The 23000-nt window shown below is 54.7% G+C and overlaps 1 protein-coding gene across 1 annotated transcript; it reads left to right on the top strand.

Annotated features, from left to right (window-relative positions):
• Nucleotides 1-862: 862 nt before the first annotated feature.
• Nucleotides 863-18857, top strand: LOC144950746 (uncharacterized). Its single transcript, XM_078880819.1, has 7 exons — nt 863-1008; nt 2173-2346; nt 6084-6140; nt 8150-10645; nt 11034-11354; nt 12002-12334; nt 13573-18857. Exons 4-7 carry the CDS (start codon nt 8291-8293, stop codon nt 13891-13893), a joined length of 3330 nt encoding a protein of 1109 aa, XP_078736945.1. The 5' UTR covers nt 863-1008; nt 2173-2346; nt 6084-6140; nt 8150-8290; the 3' UTR covers nt 13894-18857.
• Nucleotides 18858-23000: the final 4143 nt, after the last annotated feature.

Consider the following 23000-nt stretch of genomic DNA (forward strand, 5'->3'; position numbering starts at 1 on the left):
CCCTCGTGTGCCACGGCGCCGCCCTTGACAGGTGCTCCGCGCTCAACGCACTTGCCCCAACAGCCTGTTCTGGCGCTATGAACCTCGTCACGTCTGAGTTCGACCACAAACCCACGCCAGGTCAACTCGCGACTCAAGAGAGAACCTGGTGCGTTGTGAACTTCGCAACGTGGACGCCACGGTGGCTAGGAGATGTTCACTACCTCGCCTGGTATGCAGGAGGTCGTGGGTTCGATTCCGACCCTGACGCCTGCTGCTGCTGCTGTATATTTGGAGATTGCGTGTCTCTCTGTCTCTCCCCGTGGTCGCGTGGATTTGTCCCCTCCACATTCAGAATCAACATCATGCATTTAGAATGTTTGGCTGCTATAGATTCCACACGACGATAAGCCACTTCGTTGAGCTGTCATTCGTGATAGTCAGGGTCGCTTCTCAATAAAAGAGCTACATGGCAACTCAGTGGGCCTTACCTGGTAAAAAAATAAATAAATTGGTGAGTTTGTTAGTTACGTGGTGTAACCGGCATTTAATAGGTTATCGATAACAGCACACCTCTCGCATACAATCCGGAAGGCTGTTGTACCCCGTGGGATTGGAGCGTTAGCTTCAGTGAGAGTGAACGTGAGAGAGATAAGCACGCAGGGAGATTCTGGGAGGGATGAACAGAGAGACCAGGAGGAGGGTAACGCATGTGGGGGGATAGAGACAGAGACATATAGATAAGTGTGGGAGAGACGGGGGAGACGCAGAGAGAGGGAGAGCCAGCGTGGGGAAGAGACGACGCATAGAGAGTGTGCGCGTGTGCGTGGGAGGAGGCAGTGGCATAGAGAGGGAGAGAGGGGGGGAGAGTGGGAGGCAGAGAGAGCGCGGGAGGAGGAGGAGGAAGAGGAGGGAGATTGGGAGGGAGACAGAGAAACGGAGACGGAGGGAGAGGCAGAGAGAGAGAACGAGATACCGGCTTCAATGGAGAGTCGAGAATGATCGCAAGTTGCGTCCACCATCGCATCGGTATGCGCCGTCTGTGTATGCACACACACACATGCACACACAGACGCCCACAAAGACACATGTAAAGGTCCCTGTATAGCCTCTAACGGGCTTTTGGGGCAAGGGCTGTTAGCGAGCACCTTTGAAGGCCGGCACGGTACATGAGGGGGTGGGTGGCCAACACGCAGACAGACTCTCAACTACGTGCACACATGTCCACACACATGTCCACACACATGTCCACACACATGTCCACACACATGCACACGCACACATGCACACACACACATGTACACACATGTGAACCTGAAGACATGTATACACACACGTATATGTGGGCACTCACACACACATATGTACACATACACACAAATGGCACGCAGATATGTACACACAACACACACATGTGCACACACACATATGCACACACACACATATGAAGACACACAGATACATACAGTACTGTACATACAAATCACACGCACACACACACAGGCGCACACACACACACACGAGATATGCGCATGCTGCATAATTCATAAACATGAATGCGCTCACACACACGTGCATATCATTATGTGTGGACATGTGTACATACTAAAGACACGCAGTACACATTAACCCGAGCACAATGCACATGCTGTAATGTCTATGCAGTGTGCGTGTGTGATATAATGTCTATGTAGTGTGTGTGTGATATTATTCATGTGTCCTCGTCGGATGTAATAAATGCTCATGAGCAAATGCATTTATAGCACCCATCTGTGTATATGGTGCGTGCGCGTGTGCATCATTATGAATGTTGATAAGGAGGTGCAGCATAAGGGAATTCATTTAAGAGAATGAATGCAGAGAGAGAGAGGGGGGAGTGGTGGGGAGAGCGAGAGAGTGAGCGGGAGTGAATTAACAGCGAGAGAGGGATGGAGAGAGAGGGGATCTTTCTGGGGTGCTCGCTTTAACATAATAGCACTTGCCCCCAAATGTTCAGGGCTAAACGGGGGATCGTTGTCTTTTCTGTATGTTTGTGTGTTTGAGTGTGTGTGTGTATGTTTGTGTGTGTGTCTGTGTGTGTGTTTGTGTGTGTATGTGTGTGTGTATGTGTGTGTTTGTGTGTTTGTGTGCGTGTGTGTGTATGTGTGTGTGTATGTGTGTGACTGTGTGTGTGTATGTATGTGTATGTGTTAGTTTGTGTGTTTGTGTGAGTCGGGAGCGGTGGCGCAGCGGTTGGCGCTGCACTGCGCCAACGAAGCCGGCAGAGCGAGCCCCGAGTTCGCTTCGCCACAGACATCGGTGACGAAATATCAGAACTGTTGCTGGGGGCCTCCCCCTAGGTCGACTCAGCCTCAAATGAGCTACACTGTGAGCATCGCCGCGAGGGAGACAAAGGCGGCCGGGCGTGGTGCTGGCCACCCACCCCCTCGTGCGCCGTGCCGGCCTTCATGGGTGCTGCTGCTACTCGCTAACTCATTGCCCATCCAACAGCCTGTTAGAGGCTATAAGTGTGGGGGGGAGGGGGGGTCACACCTTCACCGACTACCTTCGCGAACCCCGGTTCAATTCCAGTACAACCAAGCCATTCATGTGTGTTGCTGCTCAGCAGACCTCCCGCTATCCACTGTGCATCTGCATTACAATGAGGAAAAACAGTATTTGATCCCCTGCTGATTTTGTACGTTTTCCCACTGACAAAGAAATGATCAGTCTATAATTTAAATGGTAGGTTTATTTGAACAGCGAGAGGCAGAATAACAACAACACAATCCAGAAAAACGCATGTCAAAAATTTTATAAATTGATTTGCATTTTAATGAGGGAAATAAGTATTTGACCCCTCTGCAAAACATGACTTAGTACTTTGTGGCAAAACCCTTGTTGGCAATCACAGAGGTCAGACGTTTCTTGTAGTTGGCCACCACGTTTGCACACATCTCAGGAGGGATTTTGTCCCACTCCTCTTTTGCAGATCTTCTCCAAGTCATTAAGGTTTCGAGGCTGACGTTTGGCAACTCGAACCTTCAGCTCCCTCCACAGATTTTCTATGGGATTAAGGTCTGGAGACTGGCTAGGCCACTCCAGGACATTAATGTGCTTCTTCTTGAGCCACTCCTTTGTTGCCTTGGCCGTGTGTTTTGGGTCATTGTCATGCTGGAATACCCATCCACGACCCATTTTCAATGCCCTGGCTGAGGGAAGGAGGTTCTCACCCAAGATTTGACGGTACATGGCCCCGTCCATCGTCCCTTTGATGCGGTGAAGTTGTCCTGTCCTGTCCTCTTAGCAGAAAAACACCCCCAAAGCATAATGTTTCCACCTCCATGTTTGACGGTGGGGATGGTGTTCTTGGGGTCATAGGCAGCATTCCTCCTCCTCCAAACACGGCGAGTTGAGTTGATGGCAAAGAGCTCCAATTTGGTCTCATCTGACCACAACACTTTCACCCAGTTGTTCTCTGAATCATTCAGATGTTCATTGGCAAACTTCATACGGACATGTATATGTGCTTTCTTGAGCAGGGGGACCTTGTAGTGTAGTTCTGGGCTGATTCCTCACCATTCTCATGATCATTGCAACTCCATGAGGTGAGATCTTGCATGGAGCCCCAGGCCGAGGGAGATTGACAGTTATTTTGTGTTTCTTCCATTTGCGAATAATCGCACCAACTGTTGTCACCTTCTCACCAAGCTGCTTGGCGATGGTCTTGTAGCCCATTCCAGCCTTGTGTAGGTCTACAATCTTGTCCCTGACATCCTTGGAGAGCTCTTTGGTCTTGGCCATGGTGGAGAGTTTGGAATCTGATTGATTGATTGCTTCTGTGAACAGGTGTCTTTTATACAGGTAACAAGCTGAGATTAGGAGCACTCCCTTTAAGAGTGTGCTCCTAATCTCAGCTCGTTGCCTGTATAAAAGACACCTGGGAGCCAGAAATCTTTCTGATTGAGAGGGGGTCAAATACTTATTTCCCTCATTAAAATGCAAATCAATTTATAACATTTTTGACATGCGTTTTTCTGGATTTTGTTGTTGTTATTCTGTCTCTCACTGTTCAAATAAACCTACCATTAAAATTATAGACTGATCATTTCTTTGTTAGTGGGCAAACGTACAAAATCAGCAGGGGATCAAATACTTTTTTCCCTCACTGTAATAGATGCTCGCAAACAGCAACTGCACCGTCTTGTAATGCTACGGGGGGGGGGGGGGGTGAAGAGGGGAGGGGTATTGATTGGCTGAAAGCCCACTCTCAATCATTGCCTCCAGTGACGTCACTGAACATGCACACATGCATTCACCACAAAGACAAAGCTCCCCTGTGTAGCCTTGAACAGACTGTTGGGGCAAGAGCTGTTAGAGACGAGCAGCAACGCCCATGAAGGCTGGAACGACGCACGAGGGGGTGGATGGCCAGCACCACGCCCCCGCATAGCCCGACAGACTGTTGGGGCAAGTGCTGGCACCACTCCCCACGTACACAGACACACACGAACAGTGCACGCGAACACACGTGAACACGGATGCTTGTGCATATACATAAGGAAGTGATACATGTAAAAATATTCCTGCACGGAGGAAGAGAGATCCACCGTTTAATTGGGCCGATAACCACCTTCATATATAGAGGTCAGCAGAGCGCGGGCAATCGTTGGTACCCCCGGCTCCCAGCCACTGTGTGGCTCCTGCTGCTGCTTCTGCTGCCTTCCCACTCCTCGTCTGTGGTCCCTGGCTCCTCTGAGTCGTCCTCTCTCTCTGAGTCGTCCCCTCTCTCTCTGAGTCGTCCCCTCTTTCTGAGTCGCCTTCTCTCTCTCTCTCTGAATCGTCCTCTCTCTCTCTGAGTCGTCCTCTCTCTCTCTCTGAGTCGTCCTCTCTCTCTCTGAGTCGTCCCCTCTCTCTCTGAGTCGTCCTCTCTCTCTCTGAGTCGTCCCCTCTCTCTCTGAGTCGTCCCCTCTCTCTCTGAGTCGTCCTCTCTCTCTCTGAGTCGTCCCCTCTCTCTCTGAGTCGTCCCCTCTCTGAGTCGCCCTCTCTCTCTGAGTCGTTCTCTCTCTTTCTCTCTGAGTCGTCCTCTCTCTCTCTGAGTCGTCCTCTCTCTCTCCCTGAGTCGTCCCCTCTCTCTCTGAGTCGTCCCCTCTCTCTCTCTGAGTCGTCCCCTCCCTCTCTGAGTCGTCCCCTCTCTCTCTGAGTCGTCCTCTTTCTCTCTCTCTGAGTGGTCCTCTCTCTCTCGGAGTCGTCCTCTCTCTCTAAGTCGTCCTCTCTCTCTGAGTCGTCCCCTCTCTCTGAGCCGTCCTCTCTCTCTCTGAGTCGTCCTCTCTCTCTCTCTGAGTCGTCCTCTCTCTCTCTCTGAGTCGTCCTCTTTCTCTCTCTGAGTCGTCCTCTCTCTCTCTGAGTCGTCCTCTCTCTCTGAGTCGTCCTCTCCCTCTGAGTCGTCCCCTCTTTCTCTCTCTGAGTCGTCCTCTCTCTCTCTGAGTCGTCCTCTCTCTCTGAGTCGTCCCCTCTCTCTCTCTCTCTCTCTGAGTCGCCCTCTCTCTCCCTGAGTCGTCCTCTCTCATTGAGTCGCCCTCTTTCTCTCTCTGAGTCATCCTCTCTCTCTCTGAGTCGTCCCCTCTCTCTGAGTCGTCCCCTCTCTCTGAGTCGTCCCCTCTCTCTCTCTGAGTCGTCCTCTCTCTCTCTACGAGCTGATACTTGTTGTGATCAATGAAGGTGGTTGTGTAGAGAGGGTGTGAGTCAAGACAAATAGGGTTATTAGATTTTCATAAACACCGGCCTTAACATATATTAATTTATTATTCTTGAATGTTTTTTTTATCTCATCTTATCAATTTTACTACTGTATCTAGTTTTCTTCTTCTGTCTTTGCCTTTTCAGATTGTATGTTGGTTTAAAGAAAATGTACCGATTGATTCACCTGTAATGTGTAATGAGTAATGTGCAATGTGTAATGAGTCCGAAATTAATTTCAAAAGAGAAACCATGCATCATGCATTCTTGTTAATGGAAGTCGGTTTAAACATTTGTAAAAATAAATTAAACCCCTTCGTAATTCGTTAAAATAAATATAACAACCCTATGTGTCCTGACTTTTGGCCACCCTGTATATATCGCAGGTTCGGAGCGAGACATCTGCTGCCAAGCTCGGGCAAGCCACGAGCACAGAGTCTCAGGTATGGGGCATTCTCACACCGTCTCTACACAACCACCTCCATTGATAATGACGATCATCAGCTCGCTCTCGTAGAAAAAGCGGACGACGCAAAGAGCGAGAGAGAGAGAGAAGACGACACAGAGAGAGACAGGGGGACGACTCAGAGAGAGAGAGGACGATTCAGAGAGAGGACGACTCAGAGAGAGGACGACTCAGAGAGGAAGAGGACGGCTCAGAGAGAGAGGACGACTCAGAGAGAGGACGACTCAGAGAGAGAGAGAGAGGACGGCTCAGAGGCGTTAGGAGGAACCACAGACGCGGTGGTGCTTCCAACGATTGTCCAAGCTCCGCGGCCCTCTATATATTAAGGTGTTATCTCTCCCTCCGTGCTTGACTATGAGTGGGAGGAAACTGGGGCACCTGGAGACAAATGAGAAACCCCCACGCGTGCGAGGGGCATGCTCTCGATCCCACAGCCGCCTTCTCCTGGCAGAGCCAGGCGGTAACGGCTCCTCCTCGACGCCTACCCACGGGTAGGAAGGGGGTTCCGCACCACCATCACTCTGCGTGGTGATCCATCAACCCTGGCTGCTGCTGCCGCTGCTGCTGCCTGCACAGCGCTACGGAGATCACAGGAGAGCCATGTGCAGCTTGGCCACAAAGACAAAGATCCCCCGTATAGACTTACAGACTGTTGGGGAAAGTGCTGTTAGTGAGCATCAATGAAGGCCGGAACGGTGCACGAGGGGTTGGGTTGCCCACACCACGCCCGGCCGCCTTTGTCTCACCAGTGGCGATGCTTACACACCGCAGCAGGTACTCATGTGAGGCTGAGTCGATCTAGGAAAGTCCCAGGACCGGTTCAAATAATCGTCACTGTTGTTGGTGGTGGCCGTGAGCGGGAATCGAGCTCGAATTCGCCGAGGCCCCCCCGCCACCCCCCTCCTCCGCCCCCTTCGCCACCCGCCCCCACTCCCCCGCCTCTTCGCCGCCGCACCCTCGGGACGGCCTCTGGCTCTAGAGGGGATGATGTTTGGATTCTCAGGCCGCAACCACGGGGTCCGCACCCCCACCCCCCCACTACTGCCACCATCACCACCATCATGGTGATGAATGATTCTTCGGCAGAGCCACGGACCCTGAACGCACAAAGTGCGACCCCGAGTCGCTGTTCCCCAACCCCACCTGTGATCGTAGCGCAAGGCAATGAACCGAGCAAACACAGCTCACCTCTGCTGCAGGCAGAAGGATTTAGTGCGGGATTATGGCCACATTTGCAAATGCGATGTTCTTGTAACCTTGATCCTTGCCCGTGTGTCATGGATAGTCCCATTTGAAATGTGCAGTGCTATTGAGGGACTGTGTTGTTGTTGTTGTTGTCTTGGTGTGGCCTAGGACTGTTGTTGTTGTATTTCTGCCTCGCTCCAAGTTTGCATTTTGTGTTGAAAAATCGACAATTTGTAGTAATACGCCTTCGTTATTTTGCGTGACTTGCTTACCGTTCCTACACTTTGGACTCCGAGCGCGTTTTATATCATTTGTAGTTGTACTTTGTTGGCCTGCCCCGACCGGACACCTGTGGGAAAAGAGCTTCATAGCTCATCGGATTCCTTCCAGGATAAAGATTCTGATTCTGCTCGGCGTGAGCTGCTAGCTGTCTGGCTATTTGATAGCGAAATTGAGCATCGATACATTTTGCCAGGACAATTTGTGATTGGCATACTCAGGTAGGGAGGTTGTGTCAGTTCACTGCACTCGGCACCGGGTTCTAACTTAAGGCTGAGTCGACCTAGGGGAGGCCCACGACCGGGGTTCAGAGTGAGCGGGAATCGAACTCGGGTCGCCGGGTTCGTAGCAAAGCGCGCTAATCGCTACACTTCCGCTCCGACCATTAACATATTCACATTAATTATGATCACGAAGACCAAGATCCCCCGTATAGCCTTTAAAACGGACTGTTGGGGCAAGTGCTATTGGCGAGTAGCACCAATGACAGCCGGAACGACACGCACGCCTTTGTCTCCCTAGTGGCGACGCTTACTCCACATCGCTCCACATCGCTCGACGTGGGGCAGGCCGCAGGCCCGGCTCAGGCAAGGGGCCCCCCAAGGTGCCGGTGGCTGCGCCTGAGACGCGTCCCCCCGGCCCGCCCCCTCTCGTCCCAGCACCATGGAGAGCTCCAGCAGCCTCCACTCATTCGCGTCGCCCTCCCTCGCCTCCCAGAGACACGGCGGCTTCCAACACCTGCAACAGCAACACCTCCAACACCACCACCACCACCAACAACAACACCACCACCATCAGCACCAACCGCAACCCATCACCACCGCCAATCATAACCGCACCATCGAGACGGACGACTCGATGGACGCGGAGGGATACGCGGGCGATTTGTCCCGCGGCGCCTTCAAGGGACCTCATCGCCGCTACTTCTCCAAGGAGTCGTCCGCCGACACGGGCTACTGCACCAACACGGAGCGCAGCTTCGCCGACGCAGAAGACTCCATCGACTTCGGCGCAATGTTCGGCTTGCTGGACGAGCTCGACCCTCGCCTGGAAGGTGGTGGCAGCGGTGGTGGGCGCCGTCACGGTGGTGGTGGTGGTGTTGTTGGTGTTGTTGGTGATGTTTTGGCTCCACGCCACGCGGTCGAGCACCATCAGGCCTATCAGCAGCGTGCGTGCAGCGATCACATGCAACATCAACAACATCAACAACATCTACAGCAGCAGCACTATTTCCAAAATAACCCCTTCCAGCTGGTTCAGAAGCATCACATCATGAACCTTCATAATGTCCTGCAGCATCAGCAGCAAGACGAGAATCATCATCATCATCAGCAACTGCAGCAGCATCAGCTGCAAGACGAGCATCATCATCATCAGCAGCAACTGCAGAAGCAAGACGATCATTATCAGCAGCATCAGCAGCAGCAACTGCAGCAGCAAGACGATCATCATCAGCATCATCAGCACCAGCCGCACGCGTTCGCCGACTCCATCCTGGGCAACGGCGTCGCCGCGCGCGTCGCCAAGGCCGGTTTCGCCGCCCAGTTCAGCAGGGGCGGTCCCCCGCCGAGGCTCGGCTCCATCCCCGAGGGGAACTCCCCACCCGACGGGTCCCCGCCGCTGCCCGCGGCGCGATCCTGTCGCTCGGTGCCCGCCTCGCCCGTGTCCGGAGGTCGCGATCTTGAGAAGGAGCGAAGGACGCGGCACGGAGACGCGGGGGAGGACCAGGAGGAGGCAGCGCGGCGGTTTGCCCGGCGCGAAGTTCAAAACGGCGAGCGGCACGCACACGGGAAGAGGCATCACGGGAGGCATCATCATCAGCAGCAGCATCGTCATCAGCATCATCATCAGCAGGAGCAGCATCATCATTCTCAGCAGCAGCGGCGTCACAGTCGCGATCTACTCCATCATCAGCAGCGTCATCATCATCAGCAGCCGTCTCATCATCTTTATGAGCCGAAGCAATTGTATCATCAGCAGCAGCAGCAAGAGCTACAGCAGCAGCTACAGCAGCAACTTTCTTTCGAGAATCATAATCACCACGATCCACATCAGCATCAGCAGCAGCAGCAGCAAAGCGAAGACCACCACCAGCACCACCAGCACCTCCATCAACTTCAACAATACAGTCGCGAGCAACCCGACGATGAGCAGCCACACAATCAACAACACCTGCAACAGCAACAACAAGAGCACCACCACCATCTCCTCCTCCACAACCACCACAACCACCATCAACAACAGCAACAGCAGCAGCGGCAGCCGAACATCCAGCAGAAACGCGAACGTCTGCAGCGAGGCCATCACCGCTCCCTCGGCACGAGGGATGACGACGACGATGACGACGACGACGATGACAACGACGACCATCATCACCACCGTGATCACCATCGTCACCACCTCCACCACCACCATCACGGCGAGGAGGAGGAGGAGGCCGACGTTTTGACCGCGAGTCTCGAGCTGCAGCGGGAGCCCGAGGAGCTGGAGGCGAGCGTCTCGGAGCTGGCGCAGCGCGTCGTCGAGATGGAGCGCCGCCTCGAGGCGCTCGCGGGAGTGCGCGGCGAAGTGTCCCAGGTGCTCGTCAAACTCGACCAGCTCGACGCGCGCATTGTCCCGCCTCCGCCACCCTCCTCACTCTCCTCGTCGACCGATCAGCTGCAGCCGTCGCACCACCAGCAGCAGCACCAGCAGCAGCACCAGCAGCACCAGCAGCGGCAGCTCGGTGGGGGAATGATCTCCGTCTCCGCCGGAGCGACTCCGAGGCTGGTCCGCCACAGGCACGCGGCGGCCAACGTCGTCGAAGTGGGGAGCGCCGCGGCCGCCGCCTCCGCTGCTGCGGCTGCGGCGGCTGCTGCTGCTGCTCCTGCTGCGGGGAAAGCGGCCGCAGCCTCCACCAAGGGCGGCGCAGGCACCGTCGGGGATGGAGGAGGAGGAGCGGGAGGAGCGGCGGCGGCGAAGGAGCACTCCTACAGATCCACGTCGGCGTCCGTGTCGGCCTCGGCGGAAGCGTCGCAGGTTGGGAGATCAACGATGCTCGTTGACCCAATGCCTGACCTATGCTCATTGACTGAATGCTCATTGATCCAATGTCCATTGACCCAATGCCTGACCAATACCCATTCACTCTGCCTGACTAATACCCATTCACTCTGCCTGACCAATACCCATTCACTCTGCCTGACCAATACCTATTGTTCCTGCCTGAGCAATGCTCATCGACCCAATGTCCATTGACTCAATGCCTGACCAATGCCCCATCGACCCATTCACCGTTGACCCAATGCCTGACCAATGCCCCATCGACCCATTCACCGTTGACCCAATGCCTGACCAATGCTCATTGACCCAACGCACCATCCACCCAATGCCTGACCATTGCCTCCGTCGCCCCCGACGCCCCCAGGACGAGGGCTTCCTCCACGGCTCGAGGTCTCGCGGGGCGGCCGCTCCGCGCTCGGCGCCGCTGGACCGGCGGAGCCGCTCGTTCAGCGCCGCCGACCCCGGCGGGGCAGCGGCGGCGGCGGCCGCGGCGGCGGCTCGCGGCTCGTGGGTGTCGCTCTGCGCCGTCCCCGGGGAGCCGCCGGCGGGGGGCGCGGGGGGGGCGGGGTGGGCGGGGGGGGCGGGAGCCGCCCACAGCCTGGGCAGGGCGGAGGGCTGCGCGAGGGAGCGCAGGTGCCGCGGCGGCAGGGAGAGAGCGCCGAGTCAGGGGTGGAGCGACCCGCAGGTGAGTGGGGGGTGGGGGTGGTGGTGGGGGTAGTTGTTGTGGGGGTGGTGGGGGTAGTTGTTGTGGGGGTGGTGGTGGTAGTTGTTGTGGGGGTGGTTGTGGTCGTGATGGTGGTCCTTGTGAGGGTGGTGGTGGTTGTAGTGGTTGTGATCGTGAGGCGCTGTGGAGTTGGTGGGACTTGCTGACGACTGGTACCAGCGGTGTCAAGATCGGCCTCTGTGGAGGAGGCTCGTGAAGGACGCTGCTGGGCAGTTGGAGGCAGTCGCCCTCCAACAACAACGGAGGGAAGAGGAGCGACGCTCACAACAACGTGCAGAGCACCGGGCGGATAAAATTCAGCAAGTTGGCACAGTACAGCTGGTGGTGCATCTTCAGGTGATCTCAGTCAGCCAACCCATGGCACCTGCTGGGTCTGTCCCGAGACCTCCTGCCAGCGAACCTTCGGCACGTCACATGGCCTCAACGTGCACCTGGCCTGGCACAGGCGTCGTGGTGACGTCACCGACACCGAGTGGCGAATGGCGGCGGTGTTGGTCTTGGTGACCGTGAGGGTGAAGGCGGGGGCCAAAGTGGCCGGTTGTGACCGCGTCTCTCCCTCCTGCTGCCCCCCCCCCCCATCTCTGCGGCCCCCCCCCCCCCCGTACCAGCGCCTGGGCCTCTACGCTGCTCTGCTCCCGCGTAGCGACACCGTGCTCAGCGCGCCGGGCGGCTCGGCGGCGGTGCCGGGGGCCCCCCGCGACCCCCGCGACCCCCGCGACCCCCGCGGCGACGCCGCCGGAGTCCCGTCCCGCCGCTCGGCGGGGGTCGCGGGGGGGGGCTCGGGGCGGGCGCGGGGCGGGGGCCTCCCGGGGGGCCGGGGGCGCGAGCGCGGGTGCCGTGGGCCCGGCGGGGTGGCCCTGGCGGGGCCCGAGTCGGTGTGGAGCGTCCACGAGCACGCCTCGTGGACGCCGCAGGCCAGGAGGTGTCCACGCGAGTCGGCGGTGAGTGTGGGGGGGGGCAGGGGAGGGGCCGATCGTGACTCGGCCACCCCTAACAAAGTCGTATGTGTACGAACATTCAACCGGTTTTTTAAAATAAAAACTAAATCGGACAAATGTAAGAGGAAAATGAGGAAGAGCTCTCAGAGAATGTAATAATCGTAACATTCAGAGATTTGGTTTCCAAAAAGACGCGGCGCGCCACTCTTTGCATATCGCCAATACGAGGCCGAGAGAGGAGAATGGGAAACAACTGACGAGATGTGGCAGTGGACACCGACGCCAGTGGCCTCTCTGCCCCCATGGATGATCATGATGATGATGATGAACTCAGTTGATTTTGTAATCTTACCAGGTAAGGAAGGCCCACCGAGCTGTGTCGTCTCTTTTTCGTCAGAAGTGACCCTGCCCATCACAAATAGAACCACGAGAACCTCGCTGATCTCGTCGTGGAGCTCTGAACCACCATCTCTGCTCATCCTCACAGCGGCAAATGTTTTGGGCAAAGCCATCAAAGGCGGTGGTCCGGCCGCATCGCGCGGCGCTTTCAGACGCACTTCCGCGGTCCGCTGGAGGCCCCCTTCCTTCCCATATTAGGAAGCCCAATGGGAGCGATCGAACCCAAATGGAACACAAATCGAACCCAAATCGAACCCAAATTTAAACCAAAATCGAACCCAAATCGAACCCAAATCTAAACCCAAATGTAAACCCAAATCGAACCCAACTCTAACCCAAATCGAACCCAAATCGAATCCAAATCGAACCCAAATCGAACCCAAATCGAACCCAAATCTAAACCCAAATCAAACCCAAATCTAACCCAAATCTAACCCAAATCTATACCCAAATCTCAATCCAAATCGAACCCAAATCTAAACCCAAATCGAACCCAAATCTAAACCCAAATCGAACCCAAATCTATACCCAAATCTAAATCCAAATCGAACCCAAATCTAAACCCAAATCGAACCCAAATCTAAACCCAAATCGAACCCAAATCTAAACCCAAATCTAAACCCAAATTGAACCCAAATCGAACCCAACAAAAAACCTCTATTATGGATAATATTGGTCGTGAACGCCCTACTACTACTGCCACGTGCTAAACTCCCTGGGATCTGTGTGGCTACAAACAAGGGTGTCAACAACTCTGTGACGACTTGGGGTCGTGGAAGGGTGGCGGCGGTCACGACCATCTCTTCTGCTCCCTCCCGTCTGTTGTCGTTGTCGGTGGCAAGATGCCGCGGGACTTCTCCCTCGACTTCTCCACCGGCGATGACGACGACGAGGCTCGCGCGTGGCTGGGCCGGCGGGGCCGGGGCGGCGGCGACGCTGGCGACGGCCCCGAGGCAGCGGTGGCGGCGGGTGGCGTGCCGCGTTGCTGGCCCTCCGAGAGGCGGCCCGGCCGCTCGCTGGCGCCCTCCTACGACTCGCTGCTGCGCCGCAAGGGCCGCGCGCACGCCCGGGCGCGGCGCTGCAAGCTCGTGGCGCTCGTGGTCGCCGCCTTCTGCACCCTCGTGCTCGTCATCGTCGTCCCCATTTGCACCTCGCGCGGGTGAGAGGCTGGAGGGGGGGGGGGGGGGCGGCAACGGAAGAGATTGCACGCCCGGCTCCGGCCTGAGCCGATCCAACCCGGCCCGCCCAGCCGGTAGAGGTGGTGATGGAGGTGGTGATGGAGGTGGAGGTGTTGATGGTGATGATGATGGAGGTGTTGATGGAGGTGGTGATGGTGATGATGATGGAGGTGGAGGTGGTGATAGAGGTGGTGATGGAGGTGGAGGTGTTGATGGAGGTGGTGATGGAGGTGGTGATGGAGGTGGTGATGGTCATGAAGGTGGTGATAGAGGTGGTATGCAAAATAAGAAGAGGTGTTACCCTTTGTGGCAATCCAACAGGTGTTAAGATGTTAATAGACCAAATAGATACCTTTTGCAAGAAATCGAGTCCGCATTAACCACAAATCTTACTCTTGGTAAAATATGCAAAAAAAAACTAAAGCTATCTATTTGGTGTTTTGGACTTCTTAACAGCTATTATAATTTTTGTTGGCAAAAAGGGTAAAACCTATTCTTATTTTTGACACTGACAAAAAAATGTCCCATAGATACTTTTGTCGTGGAAGTGGTGATAGTTATGAAGATGGTCATATCGGTGTGTATTAACGATGTGGAGCTAGGGATTGGCGAATCGCGAGGTGACAATGCCTGTTACATAATTTAATCATCGCAGCTAGGAGATGTTAACTGCCTCGCCTCGTATGCAGGAGGTCGTGGGTTCGTCCACAACCCCCACGCCTGCTGCTGTGTATTTGGGAGTTTGCGTGTACCTCTCCCCGTGTGAACGTGGATTTTCTCTCCGGGTCATCCTGGTTTCCCCCTCCACATTTAGAATCCACGTTACGGGTTTAGAGTATTTGGCCGCTATACATTTCCACACGACGATGATGCTGATAAGCCCATAGCCACTTCGTTGACCGATCATTTGTGATAGCCAGGGTCGCTTCTTAAAAATATATACGTAGCAGTTCAGTGGGCCTTACCTGGTAAACGTTAAATGTTTGCCTGTTTTAGTTTGCCTGGGATCAAATGTCCATCCACTTGCGTGCGAATAGCACCGCACATCTGTCACACCACGGGGGTTGGCGACCAAATCAACGAGAAGAGACATTTTCTTTAGAATTCAGTAGAAACCCAGTATTTCAAGAGCCGCAATGCACGCGCAGTGAACACGAGACGGTGGCCCTTCATACATAACGCCACGGAACAGCCCTTAATGAGCCCGTTATGGTAAACTGGACTCCCGTGGTGAACTGGACTTCCACGATAAGCTGGACTCCCATGGTAAACTGGCTTTCCATGGTGAACTGGACTCCCATGGTAAACTGGACTTCCATAGTGAACTGGACTTCCATGGTAAACTGGACTTCCATGGTAAACTGGACCTCCATGATGAACTTTTTTTCTATGGTGAACTGGACTTCCATGGTGAACTGGAATCCCATGGTAAACTGGATTTCCATGGTAAACTAGACTTCCATGGTAAACTAGACTCTCAAGGTCAACTGAACTTCTATTGTAATCTGGACTTCCGTGGTAAACTGAACTTCTATAGTAAACTGGACTTCCATGTTAAACTGGATGTCCATGGTAAACTAGACTATCATGGTAAACTAGACTATCATGGTAAACTAGACTATCATGGTAAACTAGACTATCATGTTAAACTGGATGTCCATGGTAAACTAGACTATCATGGTAAACTGGATGTCCATGGTAAACTAGACTATCATGGTAAACTGGATGTCCATGGTAAACTAGACTATCATGGTAAACTGGATGGTAAACTGGACTGCCATGGAAGTGGAGGACTTCCATGGAAGTCCAGTTTACCGTTGCTCCGGATCTACAGGTTGACGACCCCCTAGGCGTTAGACCTTCTCAGATTTCACCTTTGAATTGTCGCGGCTCAACCAATTGAGAGCTTCTCTTGCAGACCTCACGTCAGCCTGGAGAATGCCATAACATAGGGCCCAAAGCTTGACACCCCTCTACCCTTCCTTCTCGCCTGGTCAGCGAGCCCAGAGAGTCTGCTCGAATTGGCCCAGATAACGAGGACTACTTGATTCTTTAACCCTGACTAAAAAAACATGAAGAGAGAAAATAATACAAATATCACGACGTTTCGATCACAACACAAGCAATCGTCTTCAGGTGAGAGACGATTGCTTGCTCACCTGAAGACGATTACTTCTGTTGCGATCGAAACGTCGTGCTATTTTTATTATTTTTCTATCTACGTGGCTTTACCGAAAGACCCATAGAATATGTATTCCTGCAGTCACGAAAGCTTCAAGTCAAGATCAAATATGAAGAGTCGGATCTGACAAAATGAGGCCCTTCACATGATTTAGTAGTCCCATGTGTGAGTTAACTCGATAGACATTAACTAGCTTGTATTTTGTTTTATTTTTAATAGATTCCCACCAAATGTTGACTTTTATTTATATCCAAACCCGTTTGTCGTAAGCAAAGCTTCGACGTGGCTTTATGTAAAGCACAGCTCGGAGATGCAATGGCGGCGTGGCGGGTGCAATGGGATAGCTTGCAGTTTTAACATTTGTGACATTGTTCGCAATACGGAGATAGCCATGGCAAATAATGTGCTTGCAGATTCAAGTCTTTTTCTTGACTACGAAGGAGGTAATGAGATTTGTTATTTGTAAAAAAATCGCAGAATATGAATTCCCACCACCTTCCTGGGTGGAGGGCTTTAAGCCAAAATACTATAATAACATATTCTTTGGGTCTTTCGGTGAAGCCATGTAGATACCGACAGACCCAAAGAATATGAATTCCTGCAGTCACTAAAGCTTTAAGTCACGATAATAATAATTCATCGATACTTCATTTAGGTTACAAAAAAGCAGTATGGTGGCCTCCTCATCCGTGGCTAGTACTGTAGTCCCTTGGTTAACGCCTTCTAATCCGTTCCACGACTAATGTTCACACAAATAACTTCATCGAATATATGAATCACGTGGTTAAAAGCATTAACGGACAAAGCCAGTTGAGCTCGAAGCTGATTGGCTGCAGGCATGGCTCAGCCCCCCCCCACTTAACGAGCGACTCCGATTGGCTGAAAATGGCGTGACCCGGTGCACATGATATAACGCAATCACGTGACCATGAGTCGAAAATGGTAACGTTAAATGTTGAAACCGTGGGAGTCCCTCTAAGGGAGGCGTTAAACGTTAACTGCACAAAAAAAAAACGTTGACCGATGTCACCGTTAACTGAGACTAACTGTCTTTCCATGGTTCGAGTGAATTAGGTGGTGAGATAATTTTTCCGTCTCTTTTTTACTTATTACACGTGCACCATCGAGCATAATTACAGTATATCATCAATTATCCGGCGGCTTCAAGGGGAAGGGGCGCCGTGTTTTAAAAAACGCCGGATGATCACAAAATCATTCTTTAAAATGTCTTATTTTTGCACATTCGTGCATAAAGTTAGCTTTTTAGGTGTTGTGTATAGGTTTTTTTAGTGTTTGAAATTGATTTACTTTTGTGAAATTTGGCGTGAGCATACAAATAGACAAAAATAAATATCCTGCTGTAAAAAAAGACTGGATTCACTGTACCGTACAGTCTTTGGAGGGGTTTTGCCGATTTCGCCAGATCGGCCCGGTGACCGCCGATAAATGTTGGAAGCAGCCGGACAATCGCGCAGTGCCGGATAATCACAATACGAGTCGCAACACAAAAGTGTTGCGACTCGTATTGTGTTGCGACTCGTAATGTGGCGGCTAGCTCCGCCACCGCCACCACGCAGCGTTGTTTTCGCTCACCTATCTGTAGGCCAGTGGTTCATACTTTTTGGTTCTTTCGGTAACGTCACGTAGGTAGAAATAAAATCACGACGTTTCGATCGCATCACAAGCGACCGTCATCAGGCGGAACCGACACAGCAGGACAACTAATCCAGTTGTCCTGCTGCTACGTGACTTTACCGAAAGAACCAAAGAGTAATGGATTCTTGCAGTCACGAAAGCTTCAAACCAAGATGAGACCAGTGGTTCTTCACCTTCACTGCAGCCTTGCACCCCTTCGGTTCTCAATCGTTTACAAACTGTATAATGTTAATAAACACACCGGTTTGATGAAACAAAGTAAGTTGCACTTACGTGCCCGCGTTTAATTTGTGTTTCGATTATTAAACTTTTAAAAACGAAAAATCTGGCCATGTCTCGCACGCCCAGAAGAGGACTTCTGGCACCCCAAGGGGATGCGTGCAGGCCAGGTGAAGAACCACTGCAGGCGTAGAGGGAAGGGCGACTCCCGGGTGCCACGAGGACGAAAGCGCAGAGCAGGTGCGGCGATTTTAACGATTGCCCACAAGCGCTGGCGGTTCTCCCTGTGCTGTACCTATTGAAGAAGTGTCAGGCCGCGATTTAAACATGTGCGTCATTGTGCACGTGGCAGGGAAATCAGGAGGCACAACCCCATCCCACCCCACCCACCGGGAGACGTTTGCGAAGCACCACCAAAAGGGGAGCTGACAGCACGAAGCCTACGCGTGCGTATGGGGTTCACGCCGTGGAGGAGGGTCCAGATGGCCTAAGAGGCCTTCTTGGGGTGAAAAGCAATTTTTTTAAAATTTAGTTTGTCCTGGTGCCATCATCAAGGTTGAGGTGCAGATTGGCACCATCCTCCGAGAGAGGGGGGAGGGGAGGGCCCTCCCGGGGGGCCCTCCCCGCTGCCGGTCGACTGCAGCTCAACATACGTGGGGGAGCACGCGTGAGCTCCGGGTATGAAGAGGCCTCGTGTCCTCTTCCACGGAGGCCTCTTACCCCCCCACCCCCTCTGCCTATGGCAGTACGAGACCGGCTGAACGTTCACACCTCGTTCCTTCAGGTGACCCCGGCGCTTCGATAGCTGCCTTCCGTCACGCGCATGTGAGAGAGACGCGAAATATTGACTGTGACGGAGCTCTCAACGTCGCCGACGCTGAGTTCTGAACGGTACCCCCCCTCCCCCCCACCACGACAAATGGGATCCGTCTTGCCACCGAACTGGCACGGCCAAGTCGTGCGACTCACAACATCCCACCGGGAGTTGTGACGTTGGTGGCCAAAGACACGGCTGTCATAGTAGCAGCAGCAGCGCAAGTGGGCGATAATTATTGTATCCCTTCTAGATTTGAAGCTTTCGTGACTGCAAGGAATCATATTCTTAGGTTTTTTCGGTAAAGTCACGTAGATGAAACATCAAAATTAATGAAAATAAAATAAAATAAAACAAAAATCACGACGTTTCGGAGGCAACACAAGTCTCCGTCATCAGGTGATTTGTGATTTGATGCAGCTAATTCGGCTGTGACTGTCCCACCTGATGACGGAGACTTGTGTTGCCTCCGAAACGTCGTGATTTTTGTTTTATTTTATTTTATTTTCATTAATTTTGATGTTTTACCTACGTGACTTTACCGAAAAAACCTAAGAATATTATTGTATCCCGTCTGTGTGGTGTGGGGATTTGTTTTAGTTTTCTACCCTTACAGCTACAGCACTCCCCCTAGTTTCGACGCACACACGAAGCGAACAGCACGTCTCCTTTACACTGGCAGGGAACCGCACGCATCAATTGCAGGACCCCCGCCCGTAACCCGAACACCCGCAGTGTTGGGTTCCGTGATGCGGCATTGCCGTGCCGGGTGGGGGGCTGTGCCTCTTTTATCTGCGCACGGTTGGTCGGTCAGTTAGTTGGTAAGTCAGTTGGTGGATCGATCGGTCGGTTGGTCGGTAAGTCAGTTGGTAAGTCAGTTGGTGGATCGGTCGGTCGGTTGGTCGGTAAGTCAGTTGGTAAGTCAGTTGGTGGATCGGTCGGTCAATAAGTTAGTCAGTCGATCAGTTGGTCCGTCAGTTGGTCGGTCATTCTGTTGGTCGGCCGGCCGGTTGCGATTGACTGACACCTGGCGCTGTAGGATGATGGCACGCGGTGCCGTGCATCATCCTGGGGGCCATCGCGGCGCCGCCCCCACCCCCACAGTTCGCAGGGCCCCAGCCCCGTGCGTCGCGAGCAATGGAGAGGGAGAGCGTGGGGAGGAGGGGCGTGGAGGGCGCGGGGCATCACTTGGTTAGCTAAAGTGGTCATTCTACATTGTCATGGCGGCGGAAAGTCTTCCCTGAAGCAGAGCCCAGCAACCGACAGTGTTATTCTCCTGCACTGAGTGGAGTTTGTAAACTCCACCTTCCTATGACAAGAGGCTCCGTGGATGTATTTTTGTTTGGGAATGGAAAATGGCGGATGGGGTCCTTGGTGTGTGTGTCAATGACCTGTTTCTGTATTAATGTACCATGATGATTATTTATTCATATATATTTGCACGTGTGATTTCACTATACGGTATATTTAGCACAAAGTTCCACTTGTAATAATAACAATAATGGTACAGCTGTTATCATGATCGCGTGCGGTGAACAAGGCAGTGACGGTGGTTGAAAACCTTTTGTTGAATCCATCCTGCACTGTGTCCTTGTTGTGAGGTCACAATGTGGCAATGTTACGTCACAATGTGATGTCGTGACAGCACAATAACCACATTGTGACGTCACAATGACCAGAGCCATCCTCTCGACTCTCGCGCACACAACTCGCTCAGCCCAACCCAGGGGTGGGGGCAGTGAGTGGGGGGTGTGGGTAGGGGTGGGGGCGGTGAGTGGGTGGTGTGGGTAGGGGTGGGGGCAGTGAGTGGGTGATGTGGGTAGGGGTGGGGGCAGTGAGTGGGGGGTGTGGGTAGGGGTGGGGGTGGTGAGTGGGTGGTGTGGGTAGGGGTGGGGGCGGTGAGTGGGTGGTGTGGGTAGGGGTGGGGGCAGTGAGTGGGTGATGTGGGTAGGGGTGGGGGCAGTGAGTGGGGGGTGTGGGTAGGGGTGGGGGCGGTGAGTGGGTGGTGTGGGTAGGGGTGGGGGCGGTGAGTGGGTGGTGTGGGTAGGGGTGGGGGCAGTGAGTGGGTGATGTGGGTAGGGGTGGGGGCAGTGAGTGGGGGGTGTGGGTAGGGGTGGGGGCAGTGAGTGGGGGGTGTGGGTAGGGGTGGGGGCAGTGAGTGGGGGGTGTGGGTAGGGGTGGGGGCGGTGAGTGGGTGGTGTGGGTAGGGGTGGGGGCAGTGAGTGGGTGATGTGGGTAGGGGTGGGGGCAGTGAGTGGGGGGTGTGGGTAGGGGTGGGGGCGGTGAGTGGGTGGTGTGGGTAGGGGTGGGGGCGGTGAGTGGGGGGTGTGGGTAGGGGTGGGGGCAGTGAGTGGGGGGTGTGGGTAGGGGTGGGGGCGGTGAGTGGGTGGTGTGGGTAGGGGTGGGGGCGGTGAGTGGGTGATGTGGGTAGGGGTGGGGGCTGTGAGTGGGGGGTGTGGGTAGGGGTGGGTAGGGGTGGGGGCGGTGAGTGGGTGGTGTGGGTAGGGGTGGGGGCAGTGAGTGGGTGATGTGGGTAGGGGTGGGGGCGGTGAGTGGGTGGTGTGGGTAGGGGTGGGGGCGGTGAGTGGGTGGTGTGGGTAGGGGTGGGGGCGGTGAGTGGGGGGTGTGGGTAGGGGTGGGGGCAGTGAGTGGGTGGTGTGGGTAGGGGTGGGGGCGGTGAGTGGGTGGTGTGGGTAGGGGTGGGGGCAGTGAGTGGGTGATGTGGGTAGGGGTGGGGGCGGTGAGTGGGTGGTGTGGGTAGGGGTGGGGGCGGTGAGTGGGTGGTGTGGGTAGGGGTGGGGGCGGTGAGTGGGGGGTGTGGGTAGGGGTGGGGGCAGTGAGTGGGGGGTGTGGGTAGGGGTGGGGGCGGTGAGTGGGTGGTGTGGGTAGGGGTGGGGGCGGTGAGTGGGTGATGTGGGTAGGGGTGGGGGCTGTGAGTGGGGGGTGTGGGTAGGGGTGGGTAGGGGTGGGGGCGGTGAGTGGGTGGTGTGGGTAGGGGTGGGGGCAGTGAGTGGGTGATGTGGGTAGGGGTGGGGGCGGTGAGTGGGTGGTGTGGGTAGGGGTGGGGGCGGTGAGTGGGTGGTGTGGGTAGGGGTGGGGGCGGTGAGTGGGGGGTGTGGGTAGGGGTGGGGGCAGTGAGTGGGTGGTGTGGGTAGGGGTGGGGGCGGTGAGTGGGTGGTGTGGGTAGGGGTGGGGGCAGTGAGTGGGTGATGTGGGTAGGGGTGGGGGCGGTGAGTGGGTGGTGTGGGTAGGGGTGGGGGCGGTGAGTGGGGGGTGTGGGTAGGGGTGGGGGCGGTGAGTGGGGGGTGTGGGTAGGGGTGGGGGTGGTGAGTGGGTGGTGTGGGTAGGGGTGGGGGCGGTGAGTGGGTGGTGTGGGTAGGGGTGGGGGCAGTGAGTGGGTGATGTGGGTAGGGGTGGGGGCGGTGAGTGGGTGGTGTGGGTAGGGGTGGGGGCGGTGAGTGGGTGGTGTGGGTAGGGGTGGGGGCGGTGAGTGGGGGGTGTGGGTAGGGGTGGGGGCAGTGAGTGGGGGGTGTGGGTAGGGGTGGGGGCAGTGAGTGGGTGGTGTGGGTAGGGGTGGGGGCAGTGAGTGGGTGGTGTGGGTAGGGGTGGGGGCGGTGAGTGGGGGGTGTGGGTAGGGGTTGGGCTGTCGACGTCCTCCATCGCGCCTCTCTCTGCCTCCCACACTTTCTCCCTCTCTATGACACTGCCTCAAAGACAAAGATCCCCCGTATAGCCTTAACAGACTGTAGGGGCAAGTGCTTTGAGCGAGCAGCACCTATGAAGGCCGGCACGGCACACGAGGGGGTAGGTGGACAGCACCACGCTCAGCCGCCTTTGTCTCCCGAGTGGCGATGTTTACTCACCGGACTAGGTACTCATTTGAGGCTGAGTCGACCTATGGGAGGCCCAGGACCAGTTTCAAATAATCGTCACTGGTGTTGGTGGCCGTGAGCGGGAATGGAACTCGGGCCGCCCGGATTGGTACCGCAGCGCGCTGACCGCTGCGCCACCGCTCCCCAGTTGGCGCCCGTCTCCTTCTGGACATTCACTCTCGAAAACGTTTGTCGGAGCTGCTCCTTGTGCTTAGTTTGATGTCCTTCCCCCGCACCTTCGATTATCATGGTTGGCTACGTCCGGTGCGAAAGAAGTTCACCATACACATGTAGCGGCATAGCGCAACATACCCTCTATGCGTCTCCTCTTCCACTCTCCCTCCTCTCC

The sequence above is a fragment of the Lampetra fluviatilis genome, chromosome 59, assembly GCF_964198595.1.
Source record: "Lampetra fluviatilis chromosome 59, kcLamFluv1.1, whole genome shotgun sequence".
Taxonomy (NCBI): Eukaryota; Metazoa; Chordata; class Hyperoartia; order Petromyzontiformes; family Petromyzontidae; genus Lampetra; species Lampetra fluviatilis.

Excerpts from the sequence above, each read along its gene's own strand:
- LOC144950746 (XM_078880819.1), top strand. The coding sequence starts at position 8,291 with ATGGAGAGCTCCAGCAGCCTCCACTCATTCGCGTCGCCCTCCCTCGCC. Across the intron at positions 10,646-11,033 it reads CCTCGGCGGAAGCGTCGCAG|GACGAGGGCTTCCTCCACGG; the intron begins GTTGGGAGATCA and ends CGACGCCCCCAG. Across the intron at positions 12,335-13,572 it reads GGTGTCCACGCGAGTCGGCG|ATGCCGCGGGACTTCTCCCT; the intron begins GTGAGTGTGGGG and ends GTCGGTGGCAAG.